The sequence below is a fragment of the Saccopteryx leptura genome, chromosome 6, assembly GCF_036850995.1.
Source record: "Saccopteryx leptura isolate mSacLep1 chromosome 6, mSacLep1_pri_phased_curated, whole genome shotgun sequence".
NCBI lineage: Eukaryota > Metazoa > Chordata > Mammalia > Chiroptera > Emballonuridae > Saccopteryx > Saccopteryx leptura.
This window is the reverse complement of record NC_089508.1, coordinates 103,317,134-103,343,543: the sequence shown is the minus strand read 5'-3', so window position 1 is coordinate 103,343,543 and position 26,410 is coordinate 103,317,134. Positions and strand designations below refer to the sequence as shown.

Below are 26,410 nucleotides of genomic sequence, written 5' to 3'. Positions count from 1 at the left end.
TACAATAATTCTTTGTATATCTATGATGTCTGTGGTGATTTCTCCTCTTTCATTTTGGATTTTATTTATTTGAGTCTTGTGTCTTTTTTCCTTGGTGAGTCTTGCCAAGGGTTTGTCAATTTTGTTGATCTTTTCAAAGAACCAGCTCCTTGTTTTATTGATTTTTTCTATAGTTTTTCTGTTCTCTATTTCGTTTATTTCTGCTCTGATTTTTATTATCTCCTTTCTTCGGCTGGTTTTGGGTTGTCTTTGTTCTTCTTTTTCTAGCTCCTTAAGGTGTGAAGTTAAGTGGTTTACTTCGGCTCTCTCTTGTTTGTTCATATAGGCCTGAAGTGATATGAACTTTCCTCTTATTACTGCTTTTGCTGCATCCCAGAGATTCTGATATGTCGTATTTTCATTTTCATTTGTCTGTATATATCTTTTGATCTCTGCGCTTATTTCTTCTTTGACCCATTCATTTTTTAGAAGTATGTTGTCTAGTTTCCACATTTTTGTGGGTTTTTTCCCTCTATTTTGCAGTTGAATTCTAGTTTCAAGGTTTTATGATCAGAAAATATGCTTGGTACAATTTCAATTTTTCTAAATTTGCTGATATTGTCTTTGTGGCCCAACATATGGTCAATTCTTGAGAATGTTCCATGTACACTAGAGAAAAATGTATATTCTGTCGCTTTGGGATGAAGTGTCCTGTAGATGTCTATCATATCCAGGTGTTGTAGTATTTCGTTTAAGGCCACTATATCTTTATTGATTCTCTGTTTGGAGGACCTATCTAAAGCCGTCAGCGGTGTATTGAGGTCTCCAAGTATGATTGTATTTTTGTTCGTTTTTGTTTTAAGGTCAATAAGTAGCTGTCTTATATATTTTGGTGCCCCTTGGTTAGGTGCATATATATTAAGGATTGTTATGTCTTCTTGATTCAGTGTCCCCTTAATCATTATGAAATGACCATTTTTGTCTCTGAGTACTTTTTCTGTCTTGTAGTCAGCATTATCAGATATGAGTATTGCTACACCTGCTTTTTTTTGGGTGTTGTTTGCTTGGAGTATTGTTTTCCAGCCTTTCACTTTGAATTTGTTTTTATCCTTGTTGCTTAGATGAGTTTCTTGTAGGCAGCATACAGTTGGATTTTCTTTTTTAATCCATTCTGCTACTCTGTGTCTTTTTATTGGTAAGTTTAATCCATTTACATTTAGTGTAATTATTGACACTTGTGGGTTCCCTATTGCCATTTTATAAATTGCTTTCTGTTAGTTTTGTATCTTGTTTGATTCTTCTCTTTTGTTTTTCTATCGTTTGTTTTTGTTTGTTTGTATTCCATACTTCTTTCCTCTGTTGCTACCTTTTTTAAGTCAAGTGTTTTTGTGGTGGTTTTTTCAAGGGTGGTTATCATTACGTAATGAAAAGGGTACCTACCATATTCATTGTAGTACCCTTTCTTATGAGTATTTCTGCGCTTCATCGTCCTTTGCTACTGTTAATCTTCATCCTTTCTCCCCTTTTTTTTCTTTTGTTGTCACAGTTTAAGTTTGGTTTTATTGTTTTCTTGGTGGAGCTGTTACTTGGGGTTATGTTTTCTTTTGTTCTTTGAATCTGGTTGGAAAACCCCCTTTAGTATTTCCTGGAGTAGGGGCTTTCTGATGATAAATTCTCTCATCTTTTCTGTATTTGTGAATGTTTTTATATCTCCTTTGTACTTGAAGGATAGCTTTGATGGGTACAGTATTCTTGGCTGAAAGTTTCTCTCTTTCAGGGCTTTGAATATTGGGGTCCACTCTCTTCTAGCTTGTAGAGTTTCTGCTGAGAAGTCTGATGATAATCTAATAGGTCTTCCTTTATATGTTGTATTCTTCTTTTCCCTGGCTGCCTTGAGAATTTTTTCTTTGTCATTGGTTTGTGTCATCTTCATTATGATGTGCCTTGGAGTGGGTTTGTTGGGGTTAAGAAAACTCGGTGTTCTGTTTGCTTCTTGAATTTGAGGCTTTAGTTCTTTGCACAGGCTTGGGAAGTTCTCATCTATTATTTGTTTGAGTATATTCTCCATTCCATTTTCTTTCTCTTCTCCCTCTGATATACCTATTATTCTTATGTTATTTTTTCTGATGGAGTCAGACAATTCCTGTAGGGCTTTCTCATTTTTTATTATTTTTGAGTCTCTTTCTTCTTCTCTCTGTTGTGCCTCAAGTTGCTTGTCTTCTATTTCACTAATCCTATCTTCTATCTGGGCTGTTCTATTAGCTAAGCTTGTTATCTCGTTTTTCAGTTCGTGAATTGAGTTTTTCATTTCTGTTTGATTTGTTTTTATAGTTTCAATTTCCTTGGTAATATATTCTTTGTGATCGTTGAGTTGTTTTCTGATTTCCCTAAATTGCCTTTCTGTGTTTTCTTGTATATCTCTGAGTATTTTTAAGATTTCTATTTTAAATTCTCTGTCATTTGGCTCCAAGGCTTCCAGTATGCTAAATCTTTTCTCCATAGATTTTTCCACATCTATTTGTGTTACCTCTCTATCTTTTGTATCCATATATTCGATTTCCTTTTTCTTATTGGCATCTGAAGGTGGTCTTGTTGATATTCCCAGGCGTATTCCCTCCTCGGCAACAGTCCTTTCGCTTTCAGTGTGTGTGTGGAACTCCGGGATGCTCCGTGGATAAATTTTTCTGTTTCTAGTTGATAAATTTGTTGAGATTTTGGGGAGATCTGTCGGACGCGCTGCTCACGGCGCCATTTCCGTGACGTCTAAAGAGGCCTTCTTAAGGACAGAATTGGCCCAGATTGGAGTGTTCTTAACAGTAAAACTATAATTAATCAAGGTTCTCTATTAACTAGGTCCTCCGCTTACTCCACTTTTTTAGCAGAAAAAAACCAATTCCCCAAAACTAATATCTAAGGAAGAGTAAACCTGAATACAACTCTCTTGCTACATCTAAATCTACATTACTCTATTCTATGAAAACAAAGTGATTGCTTCAACAGCTGCAGTATCCTAAACCCTAAGATTTAGATATATTTAGTATTAAGCACTTGAAATGGGGAGAAAGGATACTAATGCATAGTAGAAAAAAATTTTGCATGATATAAAATCAAATTTGTTTTTTATTTTATTATTTTAGATAAAAATGTCCTATCCCTGCTGGCCTCATTAATTAAGCCTCTATTGTATCATATTTTAATGGTCAAAAGCAAGTCATATAAGAGTGTATTATGATTGGCAGTATGTATATACAGTTGCCACAAATCTAACACACATGCATACGCACATTTGCCAGCTCACCCTGCCACAATCACAAAAATAGCAAGCAGTGTGTAGACTCGGAAATTACAATCATACGCAGAACCACTAACATTTTTGTAGCATCTGAGAGATTTACAAATTCTTTTAAAGAATGATTTGACTTGATTTTTCTAATAGCCTTTAGATGTAAATATTTATAGCTAAGGAAATGGAGACTTGTAGAAATCACTGAATTGCTTGGTGTCTAACTTCTAATAAGAGACAGGATCAGACCAGGCCTGCTGTCTCCACATCCTGGGAGCTTTCCACTTTGCCTTTCTCCTGGCACTGAGCTGGTAGAAATGGGGTTAGGGGAAGGTATGAGGACCAGGATGACAACTGGCTGTCACTGATTTGGAGAACTCCCATTGAGGCATCAATCTTCCATTATTCCTAATGTGTTTCTGAACACTCTGAGGCAGCTTGAACTAAATGAGACACCATCAAGAAAAGGGACTAGGACACCCCAATATGCCCTATAAACTCAAGAAGACAACCTAACCCAGTTATAAGAGTACTTTCAACTGTTTTACCAGTTATGACCAATATGCTTAGAAGCCAGTTTCTTCTGCTTGAATTAGATCACAGTCCTCAAGCCTTGAGGTAGAAAACTGGCAGTTAATTGCAAGGTCTCTTTCTGAAGCCTTTCCATTCCATCCACCTTTTATGGGCCCAGAGCCTTCTCCATCAAAAAACCTTTTCTAGGAAAGCCTCTGGTATTTATTCTTGATGTGAATGTAAGCCCATGCATTACTTATTTCAATGATATTTATTTTTAATGCTTTATCTCTAATTATAGAAAGAAAGCTGTTATGGAGGACAGAGTAATTCAGCCACTAAAGAGCAGACTGGAACATTAATTTTCCAAGGTGAAGCTCTCTCCTGCAGTCCCACCATCTACCTAAAGCTGGGCAGCTCCCCCAAAGCCCCTGATGGTCATGTGTGTAGAGAAACCTAATGCAAACAAGAACCCAAGTGTGTGTTTTCTACTAAAATAAGACTGTGGAATTAAGTATGCATTTTCAATATCTCTCTGAATCTTCCCATTTTGAAATCAGGAAAAATAAACTGAAAGAGCAGTATGATATAGTAGTTTACAACAGGAGTTAAATTGAAGTTCCTGAGAATGGGTTTCAAAAGATCTCTTGAAATAGTTTGCAAAATATTTTGGATATGTGTATGCTATAATATTGAGAAGATGGTTTATAGTTTTCACCATATTCTCAAAGAAATTTCTAATCTAAAAAAGGTTAACATAGACTTGAGGATTAGAAAGACCTAGTTTTGGCCCTGGCCATTTGGCTCATTAGTAGAGCATTGGCCCACTGTCTGGATGTCCCAGGTTCAACCCCTGGTCAGGACACACAAGAGAAGCAACCATCTGGTTCTCCTCCCCCCCCCCCTCCACTCCTTCTCTCTCTCTCTTCCCCTCCCACAGCTATGGCTTGATTGGTCTGAGTACATCAGCCCCAGTCACTGAGATGGCTTTGTGGAGCCTCTACCTTAGGTGCTAAAAATAGCTAGGTTGGGAACATGGCCCCAGATGGGCAGAGCATCAGCCCCAGACAAGGGTTGCTGGGTGGATCCTGATCGGGGCACATGCGGGAGTCTATGTCCACTTCTCTCACTTGGAAAAGAAGGGTGGGAAATAGGAAAGACCTAGTTTTTGCTCCTAGCTCTACCATTTTCTAGCTGTATGACCACAGAGAAGTCAATTAACCTCCCTGTGACTTAAATCCCTCAACAGACGTCTAGGTACTATAGTAAGGATTAGCTAAAATAACACATGCAAATCACTTTGAGGAAAGCAAGCAGAAATGCTAGGTAGCTGGTTAGTATTACTACTAGTGGAGTAAAAGCCTTGAAAAACTTTAAGAGGAAGGAAGGATCCTCATTCAGATGCAGAAAGAGCCACAAATGTGGCAGAATTTACCATCTGCTTAGGGCAGTGGTTCTTAAACTTTTTGAAGTTGGGGCACATTTAAAATCCTACAAATAATTGTAGGCACACTATATACAAATTTCTGAAAAATATGTTATAATAATTAAGTCAAATATTAAAGAAAAAATATATAAAGTCCAAGCATGCTTTTATGGTAATTAAATAAAATAAATATGACAAAATTAAATTTATTCTGACATTAAAAAATATTTTTGTTACATTTTTTTAGTTATGCTTTTTAGAATTCGTGAAAAAGAGGGGTTAAATGTAAAAAAAAGACAAAACGTTATCTTTTTATATATATAGATACATTCTTAGTAAGATTCAGTAAATTCAGCAGGTTCCAGTGCAAATGTGTTAAGTTTTTTCATTCTTGTGTTTATGAGAAACATGAGCCTGATGGGTTCTAGAGATTTCTTCAATGTTTGGGCATATATTTGAAAGGCAGACTCTCATTTCCTCGTCAATACATTGAAGAATTCCTCTCTTTTTACTCTTAATTGTGTTGAGTGCAGAAAACCCCCACCATACATACCATCTTAACTTTACACCAAACAAAGGATAGAAGAAACTTGCCTCCAGTCTTTCTGGAGAACATGGGAGTAGTGTAAACACTCCAGCACCACAGCTTAACAGCCTTTTGCAACCTGATCAGGCAAGTGAGGTGGGGGGTTGGGCAGACTGTCAGCTTACAGCCAATTCCCCACACCTCTGCCCCCCAAAAATCTAAACTCCAAAAACCCTGTTGGTTTTTTGGTCCCCAACAGACACATATTTCTCTGGAATACCATAGGGCGCATCTGGAAATTTTCTAGGGCACACCAGTGTGTCCTGGCGCACACTTTAAGAACCACTGGCTTAGGGTGTGCCTGGTATTTGTGAAAAACATTAGGGCTGAAAGAAGCCCTGAAGGTTCCTTGTTTTATAGAGGGGAAAATGGAGACCCAGAAAAGGGAGGTATGGCCACATTATAAGGCTAGTGACAGAACTCACAGCAGATTTCAGTTCTACTCCAAGCAGTTGAGAACAAAGAAAAGCTGCCGTTGAGGTACTGTTGCTATCCTACTACAAAGAAAAACACTCAGCTCCACCTGATTTATAGATGTTTTTCCTCCCTTGCAAGAGGACCTTTGGTCCCGGCCATCATTAATCAAAATGTCAGTGTATTTCATTTCTAGTTCTTCCCCCTGTGCTTTCCTTACTAGAAAAAGCAGTGTGCACGGACAGATTTATGACTTATTTAAATAAATCAGTGTACCTATTTTAACCTTTGAAACCAAGACTCCCACTATAGAAGCTATTGAAATGTCACGAGTGAGCATATTTCCATACCAGCTCTCACTTGGGCAGAGAGTGAATGTAAATTGATGTTAAGTTGTCAAGTAGTCAGTCCAAGATGAAGCTGGATTCCAAAGTCTACTTTTCTCAAACATACACGTGTTACACTGAAGATCTAAAAGAACTGAAGTGATTTTAAAACTTGCGTAGAACTTAGAGATTTAATTTGGCACAAACTTTGAGTTATATTAAGTAAAATCTATTGTCTTTGAAGGAAATTAATTAGATTACTCATCACCTCATCTTTATTAAGAAAACTATCAAATTTTGCTGAGTTAATTTCAGCAAAATTGTACTTGTTTTGGTCAAGACTTAACACCAAAACTTTTTTGAACAGTTGTATTAATTTAAAAATGCTTATAAGCACATTTTATTATCTCATCAAAATATCTCTGGGAAGTTTTAGTTTCCATGGCATGCTAATGCCACTTAGAGCAGAAGGGAAAGTTAAAAAAGGTAATGTGAAGATTCAGTCAATCAGTTGACCAAAAAAATGCAGTTTTATTAAAAAAAAAAAGTGGGAGAATTTTCCCTTAAAAAGCTTTTAAACTTCTTTAAGGAAAATAGACAAACATGAAAAAGCAAATAAGAACACAACACAGCAAACACTGGTGCTGAATCATGGATCTCTTCCTGGATGAGAGCACCCAGGAAGGCTGCATGGCACAGAGAGGCATGTGTGGCGCCTCGGATCAACAGTGTTAAGTTAGATGTGGATGAGAAGAGCAGTGAGTCTAGGATTTGTGCTGCAGTAGCTAGCTGGGACCATAATATAAGAGAAATGTCATCTTCTTCTTAAATAGCTGCAGTTTAGAATAAAATTTTTGTTACCTTTGACTAATAAATCTATAAAAAATTTAAAAAGACCAAAATAAAATAAACAAAAGAACCTAAGTTACATTTGTTTTTGAAAATAAAAGCAGAGACCATAAAATCTATTAAATAACTGTGTATTCTTTAGAAATTCTTGTGCTGTGAGCTCTAATAAATTTGTTCTGGAAACCTGCAACACAGTTATGGAATTGCATTTTAAAAGATGTACTGAATTTTAGGATAAGTACATTAAAAGGTCATAAAACATGTATTCTTATTTATAATCCTGTCACAGACAAAAAAACTTATTGGTCATAGATCCATAGCAAAATCTAAGCCCAACAATTTTTAAAACCTAAGACAAAAAATAATAACAAAACATATGACCAAGAGTTCTAAGAAGAAAATTTACCTTATTTCCTAACATAATATATTTTTACACATCTATGACTTTATTTATGAAAGTTTAAAAAGAAATATTTTAGAAATATAGGTATTTAAAAATATATAACTAATTCAAAAGAGCTTCATGTAGATCATAAGCAGAAAAGAGAGAGGGAAATGGAGGGAAAAGCATGTCATCATATGCACAAAATATCATGTAGCTACTATATTAATCCATGCAGAGTTTACATTAATTTTGATTTATCTAGCTCATTTCTCAGTGGAGAAGACCAGAATCCAAACGATATATAAACTCTAGGAAGAACTAGTAGAGTTAACAACACTTTTAAACAGAACCCAGCAAATCACCAAGTCCACATGGGTGTTTAATAAATAGATTTTCCTATAATAATGAAGCATTTGTGTATCCACTTATACAAATCCTACATTTGTCTATAAAATATAGTACAGCCTGACCAGGTGGTGGTGCAGTAGATAGAGCATCGGACTGGGACTCAGAGAACCCAGGTTCGAAACCCCAAGGTTGCTGGTGTGAGTGTGGGCTCATTTGGTTTGAGCAAAGCTCACCAGCTTGGACCCAAGGTTGCTGGCTTGAGCAAGGGGTCACTCAGTCTGCTGGAGCCCCCCCACCCCACTGTCAAGGCACATATGAGAAAGCAATCAATGAACAACTAAGGTGCCACAACGAAGAATTGATACTTCTCATCTCTCTACCTTCCTGTCTGTCTGTCCCTATCTGTCCCTCTCTCTGTCTCTTTCTCTCTGTCTCTCTCACAAAACAAACTATATATATATATATATATATATATATATATATATATATATATATATATTACAAAAAAAATCTAAAATAAATAAGCTAAAATACCTGATTACCTTTGAATGTCTTCTTACAATAACAATGCTTAAAGGGCACTAAGTTTTCATTACCATTGTGTTTTTCCTCTAAATGTTCATTAATACATTATTTTTGAAATCGCAGAGTTTTGAGGTGAGGATCCCCCCACCCACTACTGCCAAGTCATATTCCTAAACTGCAAAGTATCCAGGATGTCCTGTCAAAGGTCAAACAAAATGAAAATAATGTGTGCCCTTAGATTTCCAGCATAGGTGTGGGAACTAACTTTATATAAGAAGGACCTGCCAATTACTCACTGATTGTTTTCTTCTGTCCAGATTTTAAAGTTATACAAATGTATCAACAGAGATACATAGTTATGGAATAGAAACAACAAGGCTCCTCATAACAGCTAGAGCAATAATAACTCAAATTGAATGCTGTGTCCACCACCGTGCTACAGTAAGCAGCATTTGAAAATATGCGGACAACCCACTGAAGGACTGCCCAGAGTGGCCTTCAAAATGGTTTCACCAGGCAGGTGACATTTTTAGCTATGATTCCAAGATGTGTAGCGATTTTCCCAGGTAGAGAAGTTGGGGTAAAGAATGAGGTGATTTCCCATGTTCCAAGGATTTCTGAAAGGACCTGACTACTATTTAGAGGTACAGGAAAGGAATGTCAGAAGAAACAATAAGCCAGCTGGGTCCAGACTGTGAAGGAAATTATAGGCTCTGCCCAGGCATTTGGACTTTATCTGGGTAGGCAGTTGGAATATAAAGGAGGTAAACACAATAGTTAAAATATTTTTAAAAACAACATTTCGCTCTTAGTCCTTTCCAGGTTGGGAGCATAGCTGTGCACACAGAGGAGCAGCTTTCTGGGCGGTGTTTGCAGACTCTATTCTCATCTTGTCACTAATGCCCGAGTCCCACCATTAGAGAGACGATCAGTGTGATGATATTAATTCCCTCAGCAGAGGCAAAAGTTTGAGCTGTAGCTATGTTTAAGAGTATTTTTAAAATTACTTTATTGGGTCTTTTGACAGAAATTAGGTTTCTGGAAAGAGGAAAAACTGCAAGAAGCACTGAAGACTTCCTTCATAATTTGTAGAAGGCCAGGTTCCCTCCCTGGGACCCAGTTCTCAGGTAGACCTGTTCCCACGCCCTCTTCCTCAGGAGAAGAGCAGATCACTTTCCATTTTCACCTCACATTTTCCATTTCCATTTAATGATATCTTTGGCATATTTGCCTCATCCAGATAATGACAAAAATTGGCACGTTAAGGTATGACAGAACAATGGAAGCAGTTTACACACTGCTAAAATAGCACAGGAGCAATTTCTTTTCTGTTCCTTTTTATTATAGTCACATTTAGACAAAGAGAAACACAGCCCTCAGCTCTAACACCAAGTGCCAACAGACATAGCAGTTCAGTTTGCCACTGATGAGGGCAATAAGCCACAAAGGCTCTGGCTTCCCTGCTGCCTCATGGGGTTGCATCAGTTACCTGGTCTGATGGACATTCTCTTTCTTCCCACTTTGACCACCCAAGCCCAGACACTCAATTCCATTTACAGAACATCCATCCGCATTACTGTCTCTCTCTCTCCCTGTCCCAGATTACTGTGCACACACTCACAAACTCATCCCAAGACCCAGGCTTTGATTGTGTATTTCTTTGCCTGTAGATGTCTTTACGACTAACTGGATCAAGCCCAGACTCTTCTGAGGCATTCAAAGTATTTATGGTCCTTCAAAATGTCTCCACTAAGCTCAACAATATATGTCAACCATCATTCCTTGGCTCCAGGGAAAGAGGTCCTTCTGTCTTTCATATTTAAAGAATACTTTGCTCAGGCTGTCTCGCCTATATAAGGCAGCCACAGAAAACTGTCCAGGTGGGGTCATTCATATCTAACCTGCACAACTCTAGGTGGGCAGCCCTGTGCCTGGACCTCTCTGTAAAATAATTTCTAGTTCAAAAGGTTGTTGTGAGAAATAAGTGAGAGAGAAACATTTCCTCTGTCTGAATTTAGTTTTTCTTTTGTATACAAAAATAATTTAAGAGAATAATATAAGATAGTACATTAAAACAGATGATCTGGTGACTAGCATGGACCTATTCCCTTCCCTGTCATTGATTTTATTGACTTATGAGATCACTTAAGAAACTGAAGAAGCTGAAAGAGTCATGTAGGAGTTCTTACTCCTAAATGAAGAAATCCCTGTCTGTCTTTTTGGAGAAAATGAAAAATACACAGAACAAGTAAGATGTATCCAAAAGCCATCTGTACTAAGAGTCTCCTTTCAGGGGCTGTCAGCTCTAAATGTCCTGGAATCACCTAAGGAGTCTTTTAAAATACAGATGCCTACATCCAAGCCCAGACTCTGATGTAGCTAGTCTTGAACACGGCCTGGGAAATGGGTTCTTTAAAGCTTCCCAGGAGATTCTAGTGTGTAGTCAAAGACGAGTACTACAACTCTCTATATATACATTCCATACCTAGAACCAACTGATTTGTTACCATTTCTCATTAAAGATGATCATCTCTTCTTCTAGCAACATCTATATTGGGATACTAGTAAGTCACACCTTAGTACCATTTCCTTTTAATTATATCATGTTTTCCCTCTTTTGACATATAAAATTTTGAAGGGGGGAGAGTGGACAAAGTAGCAGCAAATAATAAAGAGAAAGAAAAAAACAAGTTATCTCCCCAGTTTAAGGGCAGCTATTAATTAATAAAAGGACCAGAGATTTCACTTATATCTCTTCTTCAAAACCCTCATATTACTATTTATGATAAATTAAACTACACATACGTTATATCTTCTTAATTAAAATTTTTTAAAAAAAGCAATGAGTCCTCCACCCTCATATTCATTTATCCTAAGTATATAGTACAAGAAAACCAGTACTATTATCTTATACATGATAGTCCCTAAAATTTCTCATACCTATAGAGGGGTGTGAGACCATTGCACTAAAGTAGAAAAACTATTACATTTGAGGCTTAAAAAGCATGGTTTGACTTCCAAGCTGATCATCTACCAACTTTTCTGAGATTCAATGTCCATGTGGTAAAGACTAAAAATACTGTAAGTAAAAATTCCTGGTACATATCAGGAATTTAATGAAGCTACTGAACAGAAAACTCTCTAGGCAAAGGGAAAATTAACTCATATACTACTTCTGGTGGGTTGCACCTACAAACATCTAACACCCCAAAACCATAAAAACTACTTATGATGGCTATTGTTACTCAGTGATAATTCATGCTGACAATTATTTTAAAACCATTTTTTAGGTAACAAATCCCAATAACACTTTTCTAATCAAAATAATGCTAGTTTCTCTAATGCTAGACTTTTTTCATTGGACTTATTTCCAAGTCTTTTTATATTTATTAGTTTTCTCTGAACACTCTTTTTTATGGTTTCTTTCAAATTGTGAAGTCTGTGATACTCTTCATTTTCCATGGTACTATTTCTAATTAAAAATTACACAGCTGGATAATGTGGTAGACTTGTTGGGTGGCCTTAACAATTAATGCTCCTATACCAAGCTCTAAATACATTAGCGGATATGACTAAGCTTCAGACATATCCAAAGATCTTCCATAATAATAGTCAGAAACTGCCAAAGATAATTTTTCCATCTCTTAACCAAGAGTGTTCATGTCCCGTATAAAAGATGTGCTAGCTCTTAGACCTTTTAAGTACCTCTCAAAATCCTGAGAAAAGATATAGGCTGGGTAAAAAGTAGGTTGACAGTTGTTCATGTGGGAAATTATACAATAATTAAGTAACAAAACAAAAATAGACTGTATTTTGCATACAACTGTAAGCCTACATTTGCCCCACCTTGTATGTCAATCATTCAACAGTCAAAAAGTATTTACTTAGCACTTGGCCTGTTTTCTAGCAAAGAATGTGTGTATGTAGGGGTGAGAGATAATTAATCAATAATTGAGATAGACTATTCCACATATTTGGGTCCCCTAAACATCTAAAATTAGTCTTTCAAGCATTAACATTCTTTTTATTTCATCCATTTTATTGGTCAATAGAAAATATTCTTACATGATCTGGATACTAATAATAGGAAAAACTTCTCTACTGATAAACACTGTACTGAAACTACACTCAAGACACTTTACAAATATCATCCAGCTTTTCTGAGAAGATACCCCAAAAAGAAGACACATCAACCAACAAAGGAGATTCCAGCCAAAAATCTGGACTTTGGGAAAAAATTTAAAATTTAACATCTTCATACCCACCAACAGAGAAATCAGCTTCACTTTCCAGTTTCTCGGATTTAAAATATACTTTTTGGGTAGCCAAGTTAACGGGCACTTCACGTGAGTTCTGATCCCATAAAGGTACAAAAAGCAATGGTGTTGCAAAACTTTGCACCAGGCTACATTTACTTACATGATATTTTCCAAAATTAAAGTACATATCAAAGATGCTGTAGAAAACTGACAGTGGTCTAAAGCAGTAACTCTCACATTGTCTGGTCCTGACTAAGAGAAAGACATAAATTTTACATGATGACCAAGCATACATATACTGCTCACAAAAGTAGGGGATATTCAAAATTAATATAAAGCAATTAAAAAGAAAAGAAGCATTTGATTTATTTTATTATTAAACAAGAACATCAGAAAAGCAAATGACAAGTCAAAGAAAGTTGTTCCATTATGCAAATAAGATGTAAAACCAACTTTTATATCGTTGGTGAAAATGCACTATACAAAAAGCTGAAAGTACTGGAGTATCAGCATGTTCGCTGATCCTCTAACTTTTGTGAGTAGTATCTATAAAATATCTATATATTTTAAGTACATAAACTGTTTTTTACAAAATAGCTTTTATTCTTATTTTGTGTGGTTCTATTTTATTGTTTTAGCTCTTTAATTCACTAAATTGATTTCACAACTCACTCCCTTTATCAAGAATTTCTGAGAATCCTAGGGCATTTTAGATGCACCCAAGAATCACCCCTGACTTGCTCCCTGTCACAGCCAGCAGCCTCCAGACTCCACAGCTGCCTTTTTGGTACCACCTCTGCCACCTCAGGCAGAGCTCAGCTAGTGATGCTCCAACAGCGGGAGGAAGCGGACACCCTCCCTAACACCAGCTGAACAAGGGGAAGGGGAGAAGCCCAGGTGGAGAGTCAGCTGAGACAGGTCCTCCAAGTCACACCTGCAGCCCTTTCCCTTCACTGGGACCCATGCTGCCCAGCGAGTGGCTGCTCCAGAACACACTTTACCACAAACCACCAGTCCCTCTCCTCCCTCCTGCCTGGGGCAGACTCCTTGCTCCATGACGGAGGTGAATCTTCTCCCAGGAGTCCCATCAACCAGGACGTTCTCCATCTTTAGTCCATCAAGCACATCTGACATGCCAGCCCCCAGCTGGGGAGAGAATACAAACCTTTTTTTCCAGCAAACCCTCCAGGTCCCATGTGAGTCCCTGCGTTCTAATTTTAAGAATCAGGCCATAATCAAGGAGCAAACAGAAATTGTATCCGTAGGTAGGTGAGAGTAGAATTTATCGCAAGTGGATTGTTTGGGGAGCTGAGTCACTTCCAGCCTTCTGTTTATCCTCCAGCCACACCACTGAGCTTAGGCTGACTAGTCCTAGCCGAGCCTCCGTCCTGCCATCATGTGTCGAGGACGCAAATAATATTTTCTCTAAGAAGACTGTTTTTTTGTTTTGTTTTTTTTCATTTTTCTGAAGCTGGAAACAGGGAGAGACAGTCAGACAGACTCCCGCATGCGCCCGACCGGGATCCACCCGGCACGCCCACCAGGGGCGACGCTCTGCCCACCAGGGGGCGATGCTCTGCCCATCCTGGGCGTCGCCATGCTGCGACCAGAGCCACTCTAGCGCCTGAGGCAGAGGCCACAGAGCCATCCCCAGCGCCCGGGCCATCTTTGCTCCAATGGAGCCTTGGCTGCGGGAGGGGAAGACAGAGACAGAGAGGAAAGCGCGGCGGAGGGGTGGAGAAGCAAATGGGCTCTTCTCCTGTGTGCCCTGGCCGGGAATCGAACCCGGGTCCTCCGCACGCTAGGCCGACGCTCTACCGCTGAGCCAACCGGCCAGGGCCAAGAAGACTATTAATCAGTAAGCAGAGGTGCCCAATTTGCCTATTTAGCCCCCAAACACATTCATCCAGACCAGAAGTCTCAGCTATAGTCAAAATCTTTAAGGTTCTTGGTCTGATTTTTCTGCGCAGCACAGTCTGAATCCAGAGGGGGACAGGGAGGAGGCGAGGCAGAGTTTCTAAAAATGGTTCAGCTGGCTTCTCGTATTTCTTACTAAAGAATATCTGGAAGCAAAAGCAAAATATATGAATTACATTTTCAGTTTAAAAAATAATGGAAAAAACTACACAGTGTAATATATTGCATTGTTTCCAGATTTTAATCTTAAGGTTAGATGTTTTTATTCACTCTCTAGAACAATCTTGCCCACCTCCTCTAACATGGCAACATTAGAATACTGGTTTGTAGTTCATCCTAGGGGTTACTCTAAAACTTCCCCTAAGAAGCTGGAAATAAGGTTGATAAGAGTGGTCTCTGAAATATAATTTTTAAGATCAACACAATAACCAAGAAGATAAAGTTACCTTAGAAGACAAAGAGTGGCTCCAAGTCTGGAAGACTTAAGAGTGCACTTATTAATAAAAACTCTTCCTAAATAATGAGTCAAACAGAAGGTGCGGGGAGGGGAACCAGACACAGCCACCTACGGAAAGAATAGATTATCCCAGGTAGACTCTCCAGCAAAGATCTCCAAGACTCCTGAACCACCCACAGACTCTTCCTGATGGGGCAGTAAGATCCAAATACACCTGGGCCATGATTCGTCCAAAGCCTTTGTCCTAATTCAGTCCTCACCAAGCAGACTTCCTTATATGACATCTGGTGCAATCTTGTATACGGAGAGAGAAGGCACGGACCATACAAACTTGGACTCATCTATCCAACCACAGATGTGAACTGAAGCCCCAACAAGCAGGGTCCCTGTCCTCAGCAACAGGGATACAGTGGAGAATTAAACCTTTGAGGTCCTTGGGGCTAACACAAACAACTAAAGATATAAACAAGATAATTGTAGCTAGTGATAAAAACCATTACACAAAATGGACTTGATAATTACTGGGGAAGGGGATGGGTGTTTTAAGAATAGGGATCAGGAATACTTATTTTGAGAAAGTGACATTTACTATAAAACCTGAGGCTCACCCTACCCTTAGCATTTTCCAAAAGTGTTGTTTAAAAAAGAGACAACAGGCCCAAAATGGAGTAACAGGCCCCAAATGGAGTCACTTGTGCTAAGTCCCATGTCACCAAACTGAGACTTATACCTAACCTAATTGTAGTTTCAGCTTCTCTCAGGAATGTACCGTATTTTTTGCTCCATAAGACGAACTATTTCCCCCCCCCCCCCCCCCGCAAAAGTGGAGGGGAAAATGCCCATGCGTCTTATGGAGCGAAAAATACAGTATTTTATTAAATATTTGAACATACCATTTGGTTCAGAATATTTTTTTTCTTATTTTCCTCCTTAAAACCCTAGATGTGACTTATGGTCAGGTGCATCTTATAGAGCGAAAAATACAGTAATCTTAGTGAGTCAGTCTGGAATTTCCTGGTCAGCACTGGAGAGGTAATCCACCTAACAGACCCCTTTTCCCTCTAGAGTGAGATGCGCCTGTCTGAAGCAATCCACTCTCCCGGCCCTTCCTCCTCTTCTGCTGGTGAAAGCCTTCCTTGGGGTTCCTTTCTCTCTGCTAGATGGGATGTTGCCTGATTCACGAATTGTTGAATAAAGCCAAATAGATCTTTAAATTCACTCAGTTGAATTTTGTTTTTTAACAGCCTTTTTCAACTAATTTTTTTTTTTAATTATACAGCAACACAATGGTAGAGGAGACCGTATGTAATGATTAAGGCAGAGCAAGCAGTGTGAAGGGGCATGGGAGGCACGTAGACAAGTGAGGTAAGGATAGTTCCTTTGTTCTTGTTCTTCACCAAAAGCGGCAAAGGCCGCACCTCACTGCCAGCCCCGTCCCAGGCTTGTGCCTCTACCTGTTAGAACTTGGCTGCACCTCGGGCTGACTGCTTGATGAGGATCCAGAATCTGCCAGGCAAAGATAGAGGAACAGTTTCTAGGCAGAGGGAACAGGAAAAGCTGTGAGGCAAGCACTAGCCTCACATTTCTTGGGAATTTCCAATGTGCCTGAAGCTTTATGAATAAGGGGAAAGTAACAGGAAACATGGCCAGAGAAGCTGGCAGAGGCCGAACCACAGAAAGAAATTTGGGCTTTGTTGTAAGCTAATAAGAAGCAAGGGAGTAACAGGACCTGTCATATCTTTAAAAGATCCCATTGGCTACTGTGTGGAGAATAAACTGCAGGTGGTAGAGGGGCTCTTAAAGCTGCCCAGGCAGCAGTGACCTGATCTGAAGTGGTGGTGACAGCAGGGCTGGGGAGAAGGAATGGCTTCAGGGCATGTTTTGGAGATGGCTCCTCAGAACTTGTTAAAAGACATACCAGTATATGCAGGGTGGGGAACCATGCTCTGGCTTGGCAAAGAGCAGTGTCCTTTACTGACATTGGGAAGGCTGAGGGAGGAGCACAGGGAGGTGGGGACATTAAGAGCTTTTTGATGGGCATTCCAGGTTTGAGATACTCACTAGACACACAAGCAGAAAAGTCAGTTAAGGCAGTTTGGGCTCTTGGGAGAATACTAGAATGAATATGTATATTTAGAATTATCTGTGCCTCAATGGTCCCTTAAAGCCATGGTATTCCCATCCCCGTGACAGTTGTTTTTATTGTAAATTAACAAATTAAGTAATTCACAAACGCAGCGGGCACGAGGTGGGCCTGCCCCTCTGCTTTGCATTTACCTCAACTAGAGCTGCTTCTACCAGACTGTTTCGTTGTGTTTCCATATATGAAACACCATCCAGTTCCTCCTTTTTCTCTTGTGGATCAGTGTGACATCTGAAAGCTAACATGTTTTTAAAATATATTTTTTAAAAAGTATCAAAGGCTTATTTGGCTGAATAGAGAAACATTAGACAAATAGAGGGTAAATTTAAGCAGATTAAGAGACTAAAATTAAACCCTAGTTTAGAGGTGGCCACAACTCACTGACCAGAGTTGTTGACTTTCGGCTCTATTGTTACAGAATGTTTAAGAACATTACAAAAGAATGTTAGTTGTTAAATCATTTGATGAAATAAATATCAAAAAAGTATTAATAGAAACCCTGGAATTAAATTAACATAAGAAAATTTCAGTTCATCCATTTAAATTGATTAACTACTGCTATGTGATTATTGTCTTGGCCTCCCACCTTCCTAGGGCTTTTTTCTCAGCAGAGGAGACAGACCACACTGTGGACAGGGCAGATGTTTTATCACTGAGGTGAGGTGACAAGCAATGTCAATGTAAAAAGATAAGCACACCACCCTGCAGGGGATTTCTCAAACTCTAAATATAACCTTGGTTGATTGTCCAACAACTTCATAATTCTATTTGGCATGAAAGCTTTCATTTTCACTTCAGTATTATCAAAGGAATTTATTTAATGAAGTAAATTGACACATTAGGTGCCCTCAGCAACATTTTTAGTGTAGTCATCTAAAGAGATTTCCATTTTCTCCCCATTCTCCTTTATCATTTACTACTTTTTTTCTGTGTATATCTGGAAGAGTTTGGAGAGCAACAGTCAACTTTCCTTAGAAACCCAACCCAGTATTTACTTATGGGAACTACATGGCAGGGCAGCGTTAGAGGAAAGAGAGGAGAGGGGTGAAGTGGAGCCCCCAACTTCCATTTCACGAGCAGGGTTCCCAGGGCCGGACACAGCCCTCCGTGCTGTCACAGTGGGAAACCAGCCAGGCTTGCATTCCACTGAAGCTGGCTCCTAGCCATTTCTCTGTTACCCTTTTGTGCTGTCTCCTTTTCAAAAACCTGTAAGGAGCCCAGTCACCTTGGCATTCTGGCTCTTTTGTTTCCTCTCTCTCTCCCCCAATCCTTTCCTTTCCTCTCCTGGACACTCTCTCATGTGCGGCTGGGTCCAGAATCCCCTGAACCAGCCTGAGGAAGCTGAGCCAGCTCTGCTTAGGCTTTGGGGCACATGCTTCTCTTCTCACCGTGACTGACGGCTGCATCCTGTAAACCATTTAAGTGTTAAGAGCCAGGAATCTGCTTGGTCTTCAGTTTCAAAATCATTTAGGATGAACTGGCTTAGGTAAAGGACTTCTCCTTAGGATCTCATCTAACCGACTAGAAATTTACCTTGGGGTTTGGGTCCAATGCCCTGATTGGTTATAAATCTGTCTTACTTTGCTGGTCATTGACCTGTTTATTTTGTTCAGAGATCTGGCAAAGAGGAATGGCTATGGCAGGAGAAAATTCACTGTATTTTGGGGTCCCTAGGCAATTTCTATTACAGCACTCTTTCTAATACCTCCATTTTATTATCATCAACAGTCAGGCTCCTTGAGGGCTCTGGAAGCCACAGACATTTTTTTAATGCCTGTATTTTAGATTAGTTGTTATAAAAGCACCTTTGTTCTGCATTGTACCTGGATGAAATGACTCGTTCTAATAAGAGAATACGCTCCTTCCCCATCATGCTAGAATCCACGGCTGGCCGCAAAAGCAGCACCACCTCCAACAGGAGACAATCATCACGTCCACATACTCACAACCGCAGCTCAGTTTGATGTTTTACCTGTGAGAGTCCATTCATCAAACGTTTTGCGATACTTTTTATTCTCCCCTTGTTCCATATTATCCCCTAAGGTCAGTATTATTCTAGACACTCAGACCATGAAGTAAAATCTGGGGGGGAAATCTGCTCATGTTTTTCTACAAACATAATGTTTTAACCCTGTTATTTTTTTCCCCAGACACTTCCTCACTGAGAATTCCAGCACGCAGGCTCTAGATGCCACCGCCTTTTTCAGCATTCTGTCTGGAACAGCCCCGAGCCCAGAAACCCTCCTTACCTTTAGCTGAACAAGGTGCACATCCACATGCTTGCTGTCTGAGTCTTGCTGGACTGAATAGGTTAGGTCCCGGACCCTCTCTGAGGTCATCCGGAGCCAGGTCTCAATTTCAGGTAAGTGAAGGACAATCTTCCAGTCGGCCCCTGTGTGCAGCGGGGGTGGCTTTTCATACTGCTGGTCGGAATCCACATCCTTCATCGCCTCTTCTCCCTCACCCTGCTCCACAGTGGGTGTCAGGTTGATGGCCATGGGTGAAGCATCAGTAGCCATGGGATCCAGGTCCTGTGACCTCAGAGGGGAAAGTGTCACACTCATGGTTAACATGGAGAAGTCTAAACCTTACTTCTTTCCCAAACAGCTGAAAGGCAAGAGGAAAGAAGAAAGCAAGAGTCAGACAAGATTGCCAAATAAAGAAATGATACTTCGCCGAAGAAACAGGATTTCTAAATTAAGCCAGATTTCTAAATTAAGAAACCATAGCTCTTGGCAAAAACAGAAAGAGGTGTTTTAAGTTTCTACATGGTAGCCCCAAGACTACTAATAGGATTACAAAACCATGGGCACTGTCGACCCCAACATCCATTCTCCCCTACTCCCCAGTAACAAAAACCTGATTTCCAGCTGTGCCTATTCCTGCCAAGAATTTAAAACTACATTCTCTAGCTCCATCATAGCTAGGTGTGGCCAAATGGCTAAGTTCTGACCAAATAGACGTAAGTGGGACTCCTGTGTAGAAGTGTGGGAAAGCTGCTTAAAGGGAGCTCACTCCATTAGAAGTCCTCTTTTTGTCTTGCTTTCCTCCTTCTTCCAGCCTGCAACGTGGACCTCATGGCTAGAGTTCCAGCTGCCATCTCAGACCAGGAGGTGCGTCTGAGTGTGGCAGGTAGAGGAAGGCAGAGCCCCGTTGTAGGAACGTGGGTTCCACTTGACAATGAGGAGCTCCTGTATACTGGTCCTGGACTGCTGTCCTGGACTTCTTTAACTGAGACAAAAACAAACTTCTATCATGTTAGACCACTAATATTTGGGGCCTTTTTACTATAAGCATCCAAATATCATTTTGACTACTATAACCAGTCGATTCAATAGATGGGATAACAAGAGAAGTAACGTGTTCAAATCAGTGAAAACATAGTGCTGGATTCAGCAAAGATTGCCCCTTTCTATGATTTGTTAGATAAATAGATATGATGTAGTAATTCCAAACTTTCACTTTCCTGAAAAGTATAAATCATGGATTATATAGAATATATCCCTAATAAATTAGCTCTCAACCTCAATAACATTAGTATTTGGTCATTCTGAAATTTTTAGAGCCTCTGGAATTTCAAGAGTAATAAATTGCTCTTAAATACATAACACTAAAATGTTAATTAAATATATTAAAAAGAACAACTCATAATAAGGTAAGGTTGCTTTTTAAGGTAAAGTTGATTGGCTTACTAATTATCTAGCTATGAAATTTATCTTTCTTCTGGAACCAGTTTATTATAAAATAATAACTTTTTGGATCTTGTACATTAAACATTTTAAATAGACATTATTTTTAGTTTCAGGAGAATTTTTTACTCAAGGCAATGGGTTTCTTTTTTTAATAAGGCTTTTTCTGGTTCTACGCATTCAAGTTACTTTATAGCTACAGACGCATAAAGATGAAAGGCATCTGATCAAAATATAATATTAAATGTGATAATCAGAAAGTAGCCTATCATGTCTTTAGATTTTTTAATACTCACTTAATATCAAAAAAAATTCTTTTAGCCTGACCAGGCGGTGGCACAGTGGATAGAGCGTCAGACTGGGATGCTGAGGACTCAGGTTCAAAACCCTGAGGTCACTGGCTTGAGCACAGGCTTACCTGGCTTGAACACAGGCTCACCAGCTTGAGCTTGGAGTCATAAACATGACCCCATGTTTGCTGGCTTGAGCTCAAAGGTCACACTGGCTTGAAGCCCAAGGTCGCTGGATTGAGCCCAAGGTCGCTGGCTTGAGCAAGGGGTCACTCACTCTATTGGAGCCCCTGGTCAAGGTACATATGAAAAAGCAATCAATAAACAACTAAAGTGCTACAACAAAGACTTGACGCTTCTGATTTTACTCTCTTCCTGTCTGTTTGTCCCTATCTTTCTTTTTCTCTGTCTCTCTCTCTGTCACTATAAAAAAAAATTATTTTACCTACAAAAATGAAGGGGGTGGGAATCAAGAAAGATCTTGATTTGACTAGGAACATGTAACTTTCCATACAGGAATGGGCACAAGCAGTTAAAAGACTTGTTGAATTAACAAAAGCCTTAAATATAAGTTACTCCTATGACATATTATTTTAGAAACTTTCCAGTGCTAGATACAGCATGGTGCCCCTTCCCAATGTATTAATCAGCTGATTTTTTAATTAAATAGGAGGTTTAGAGATAGATTTTTAAAAGTAAAGTTATTTACAAAAAGCAAACTATTATGTCACAAAGTAGGTTTATCACTTTGATATCTGCCTTAGAGAATGGTTTTAGGCTTCAATTCAACAGCTTTCTCTTCCTGATTACATGAGGGAGAAATCTACACCTTACATTTTTAACTACACTTGCATACAGTTTTTAAAATAACAACACTACTATACCTGGCTACTTTTAAAAACCAATTAGAAGATACCAAATTTTCACTGGAAACAATCAAACTCCAGGAAGAGCAAGCTGCCGGGCTACTTATAAACCATACCCTAGTCTCAGACAGGCTTTGATTCTGATCTCCCAAAGCACTTTTAAATTTTTAATCAATCCCTGCTGTCTGGGAGATCTGTTTAGAATCACAATCCCAGAGAAGGAGTCTGATAAACAAAGGTTAATACAGGTTTCCAATGCACAGTCATAGAACTGGTGGCAAATGACGAGGACACTGGTGTCACAGTGGTTCCCTTTTCTAAGAAACCAGACTCATCTATTTAATGCCAGGGCAATGTACAATGAACTCTTTAAGCTACACCCACACTCACTCACACCCGGCTCCCTGCACGAGAGCCTTGCACAACTGAAAATGATGCCTGGTCATTGAGTTTTCTTTGAAACTCCTAAATGAAAGTTGTGCTGGAATATACATCATACTGTAAATTAAAGAATATACCTCCCAAAGAATTGGCTCAATGCAATTTATGTCCCAACATACAATTCTATAAATACAATCCGGCCATGCACCAAGCAAGCACAGTGAAGTTTTGTGTGAGTTGGGGCAAGGTGCTTTACATTTCTGGGTTTTAGTTTTCTTATCTATAAAATGACAAAATTGGCACATGATTAGTAAGATCCCAGCTGACCCTAAATATCTGTGATTACCTGTTTATCCAGAGATTTCAAAACTATTGGCAGTATCCTGCCTATACTGAGAGCTGTGTACATACTGAACAATGGCCTTCCCTGTTACCAAAGCATACAAACAGCATCCATAGGTTTCTCCTAGTTAATGGAGATAAATTACTACCATGCAAATGCATTTTCTAAATCATTATTTACACATTATGTGTTGCTAATTCTTTCCAAGGGAACAAATATGGGAAATTATCCCCTCTGGGAGTCTGCAATTTAAGATTGACAACACAGACAGACGTGGTTACATATGTAACAGAATAAAAAAAAAACATGAAACAAAACTACAGCTGGAGCGCATCACATATGACTAAAGGGGAAGGAAACCTTATATTCGAGCTGTCAAAACAAAATTTTCCTGAGTTATAAAATTTCAGCCTGGATGTGGTATTTCTATATTTAACTTATCTGACTATAAACAAGAGATTTTCTTTAACCCAGAGAAGTAAAGCAAAGCACTTTACTCTAGTTTTATTTTAACTTGTGTCTGTTTACTTTCCCTAACACACCCCTGCCACTGGGAAAGGAGTCCAATGTATCATAATAGCATAGCAAGCCTGGGAAGTGGCATAAATTTGATTAATTATCCATTTTCATGGAAAATAATTATTATAAACATTTAATTGTCAATTCTAGTAGTTCACATTTAAATGACCACCCTCAGATAACCAATCTCTATTTCTGATTTTCACAAAGTCACTTCTTATTTAAGATATCTTAAGTTTATAATTTAAAGAAAAACTGTTTCACATTGTGAAGACTTATAGTTACATCTTTGTGTATATTTTTCCTGCCCTTATCCTGACTCTTCAAGATGCTTTCCCATCAAATTAAGTATCTCATTTGAATGCAAACAAATAGAAGAAAATTCAGCACAAGTCTATACATCCTTCTATATACTGTAAGTTTTGTGTCCTTCTTTTACCAGACATCTTGCAATAAGATTCTTTTCTTGTTACAGAGAAATTAAAAAGAAGAAAAAGCCAGTACACAACTCCTGAAGGTGCAAATGAAAGCACTGACTCAAGTGCAGACAAGTCCCCACCCAGTTAGAACTCTGGCTCCAAAGCTGTGTGAGAGGAGTGATCAACCAGGTTTTTGGAACCCAGAGACACTCCCGCCCCCCCATCAAATGCTTATCTGTGGTCACCTTTCCAGCATTAGAGATAATATAAGCTTTATCCCAGCTGCTGTTAAAAATAACATAGATCAAATCCTTTCCTTTCCACAAATACAAAGAAGATTAAACATTTAAAGTGCAAAAGCTGAAAGTAGTAAAGATTTTCCAATCACATTCTCTCATCTTATAGAAACAAAAGAAACATACCATAGAATGTTTCCTAACAAGGACTGGTTCTGCCATCTCTCTGACAGTCCACACGTTTTAAGTTGAAACCTGATATTAGCAGAATGCATTCAATCTGAATAAGACACATTTAAATCAGGAATGTGTTCTACCGAACTAGCAGGGAAAAATGCAGCTATGCAGCATCAGAGCTGCCCACCTCTTTCTCCCCTCTCTTTTAAGTTTCTCTCTTAAATGAAAGAATAGAAAAGCCAGGAATCTGCCGACTATACTCACTGTAAATGCTTTTGTCCCTAAAGGTCCTTCAGGATTAAACGTCTGGCTCCTCCTTCTCTCCCCCCTCGGGTTCACTTCTTGTGGCCACGCAAGCTAAAGGCCATTAGGGCTGCTCCGCCGGCCCCAGCGGAACAGTGGCAGGTCCGCAGGGCACCAGCTTCACACACTCCTAGGAGCCTAAATCGCTTACAAAGAGAAGGCTACCATGCTGTCCCTATTAGGAAACTAATGTATAAACTTCAGGCCTGTGTGGTTTTAGGCAGGCTTTTGCAAACGAACAGTGATAAGTGAGCTGAGGAAAAGGAGACCGTTGCCAAAACAAGGATCACTATGGAGAAGAATGGGTGGACAGAGCACATGCAGGAACAGTTCAGAAAAATCAAGACTATACACCCTGAAAACTGAGCAATATTAAAGCAGGATAAATAAATTAATAGTACTATATTAACATATCCAGCTGACAAAGCCATTCTTAGTTAAACAGATTCAAGTTCTCTCTTTTTCCCTAGAAAAAATAACGGTTCTTTCCAAACAAGAGCATTGTCATATGTATAATTTGAGAGGCAGACATCGTTATGTGAATCAACATCAAGCCTAAATACTTACTCTCAGTTTTTCTGTGCTCTGCTTACTTCTTTGAAAGCCAGTGAGAAACTAGAACATAATTCTAGCCAAATGAACAAATCTGCTTTCTACAGAACACATGTTGTTGTACAACTGAGGTAGAGAAAATTGTCAGGTATCACTAAGTGTACAATTTTCTCCCTCTTCATTTTTTCTTTCATATTCTCATAATCACTCTTTACAGAAGCTATTCATAGAGACACTGAATTTTGGAAGAAAAATAAAGTTAAACTGGAATGTTTTTATTTTTGTCTAAGGTTAGTTCTCATGCTCTGACTGCATTAGGAAAAATAAATGAACTCAAGACATGCATCCTGTACCTGATTCCAGGGCTCTGGAATCGGGCTCTGAGAAAGTAACACAAAAACACAACATATTTAATAAATTACTTCATTAAATGTTGTGGTCTACCTAGGTGAATGGGGTTCTAATTCATCACCTAGTTTTTTGTGTGTTTGTTTTAGACAATTAATTTTAACGGGGTGACATTGATCAATTAGAGTACGTATATTCAGAGAAAACATCTCCAGATCATTTTGACATTTGATTATGTTGTCATCACCTAGTTTTAAATCTTGCTGTCTACCCACTTTCCTAGCTTCTTGTAAGGTCAAGAGTTGGAAAACTTTAAATGGCTTTAAGTTCTTAAAGAGCCAAAGAGCTTCAGCCAAATATTAAGTTAAATTTGTACTTAGGGAATAAAAGAGAGAACGGCTTTTGTAAGGTGCTCCTAAGGGTGTTTCCATAATCACTGTGTTTCTTCCTTCTCCTTGGTCCTCTCCTCCCAGCCCCGCACCGTCCAGAACTCACCTGTAACAACACGGTTTAGTGAGATCATTGAGTAAACACAGATTAGTCTCACTTTCTAATCCTCACGCCATAACAGAAGAACCTGCAAGTGGATATCAGCGAGAAGGACTTTAAGTTTAAGGGGAGGAGGGGGCTGGGGGGAAGATAGCATGAAAATAGTGAAACAGTGGGGCCCAGACAGATTTCTACAATTTAGAAGATATTTTTGGAGTTATCACTGATGTTACTGCTCTCTCTCTCTCTCTTTATCTCTCTTACTTTAATATGTCTTTTGTGAACGCTGTGCCCTCAGGCAGATGGCTGATTACATCCTGCTAATCACATAGAGATCATGCACATTCCCCCTGGTCTCCCTTCAATCACCACTAATTTTCTTGCCCAG

The 26,410-nt window shown here is 39.0% G+C and overlaps 1 protein-coding gene across 4 annotated transcripts in view; it reads right to left on the bottom strand.

Moving 5' to 3' along the window:
• The window catches only part of AKAP6 (A-kinase anchoring protein 6), a 495,640-nt gene that overhangs the window by 364,177 nt on the left and 105,053 nt on the right, over window positions 1–26,410 (bottom strand). For 2 of the 4 annotated variants that reach the window (XM_066344191.1, XM_066344194.1), the window contains exon 2: window positions 19,660–20,017. In XM_066344191.1, the coding sequence (XP_066200288.1) occupies window positions 19,660–19,983 (324 nt within the window). In that variant the 5' untranslated portion in view covers window positions 19,984–20,017. Of the gene's footprint in view, window positions 1–19,659; window positions 20,018–24,339; window positions 24,393–24,594; window positions 24,735–26,410 lie in introns of those variants that run through there. The other 2 variants (XM_066344192.1, XM_066344193.1) reach the window with 2 other exon arrangements.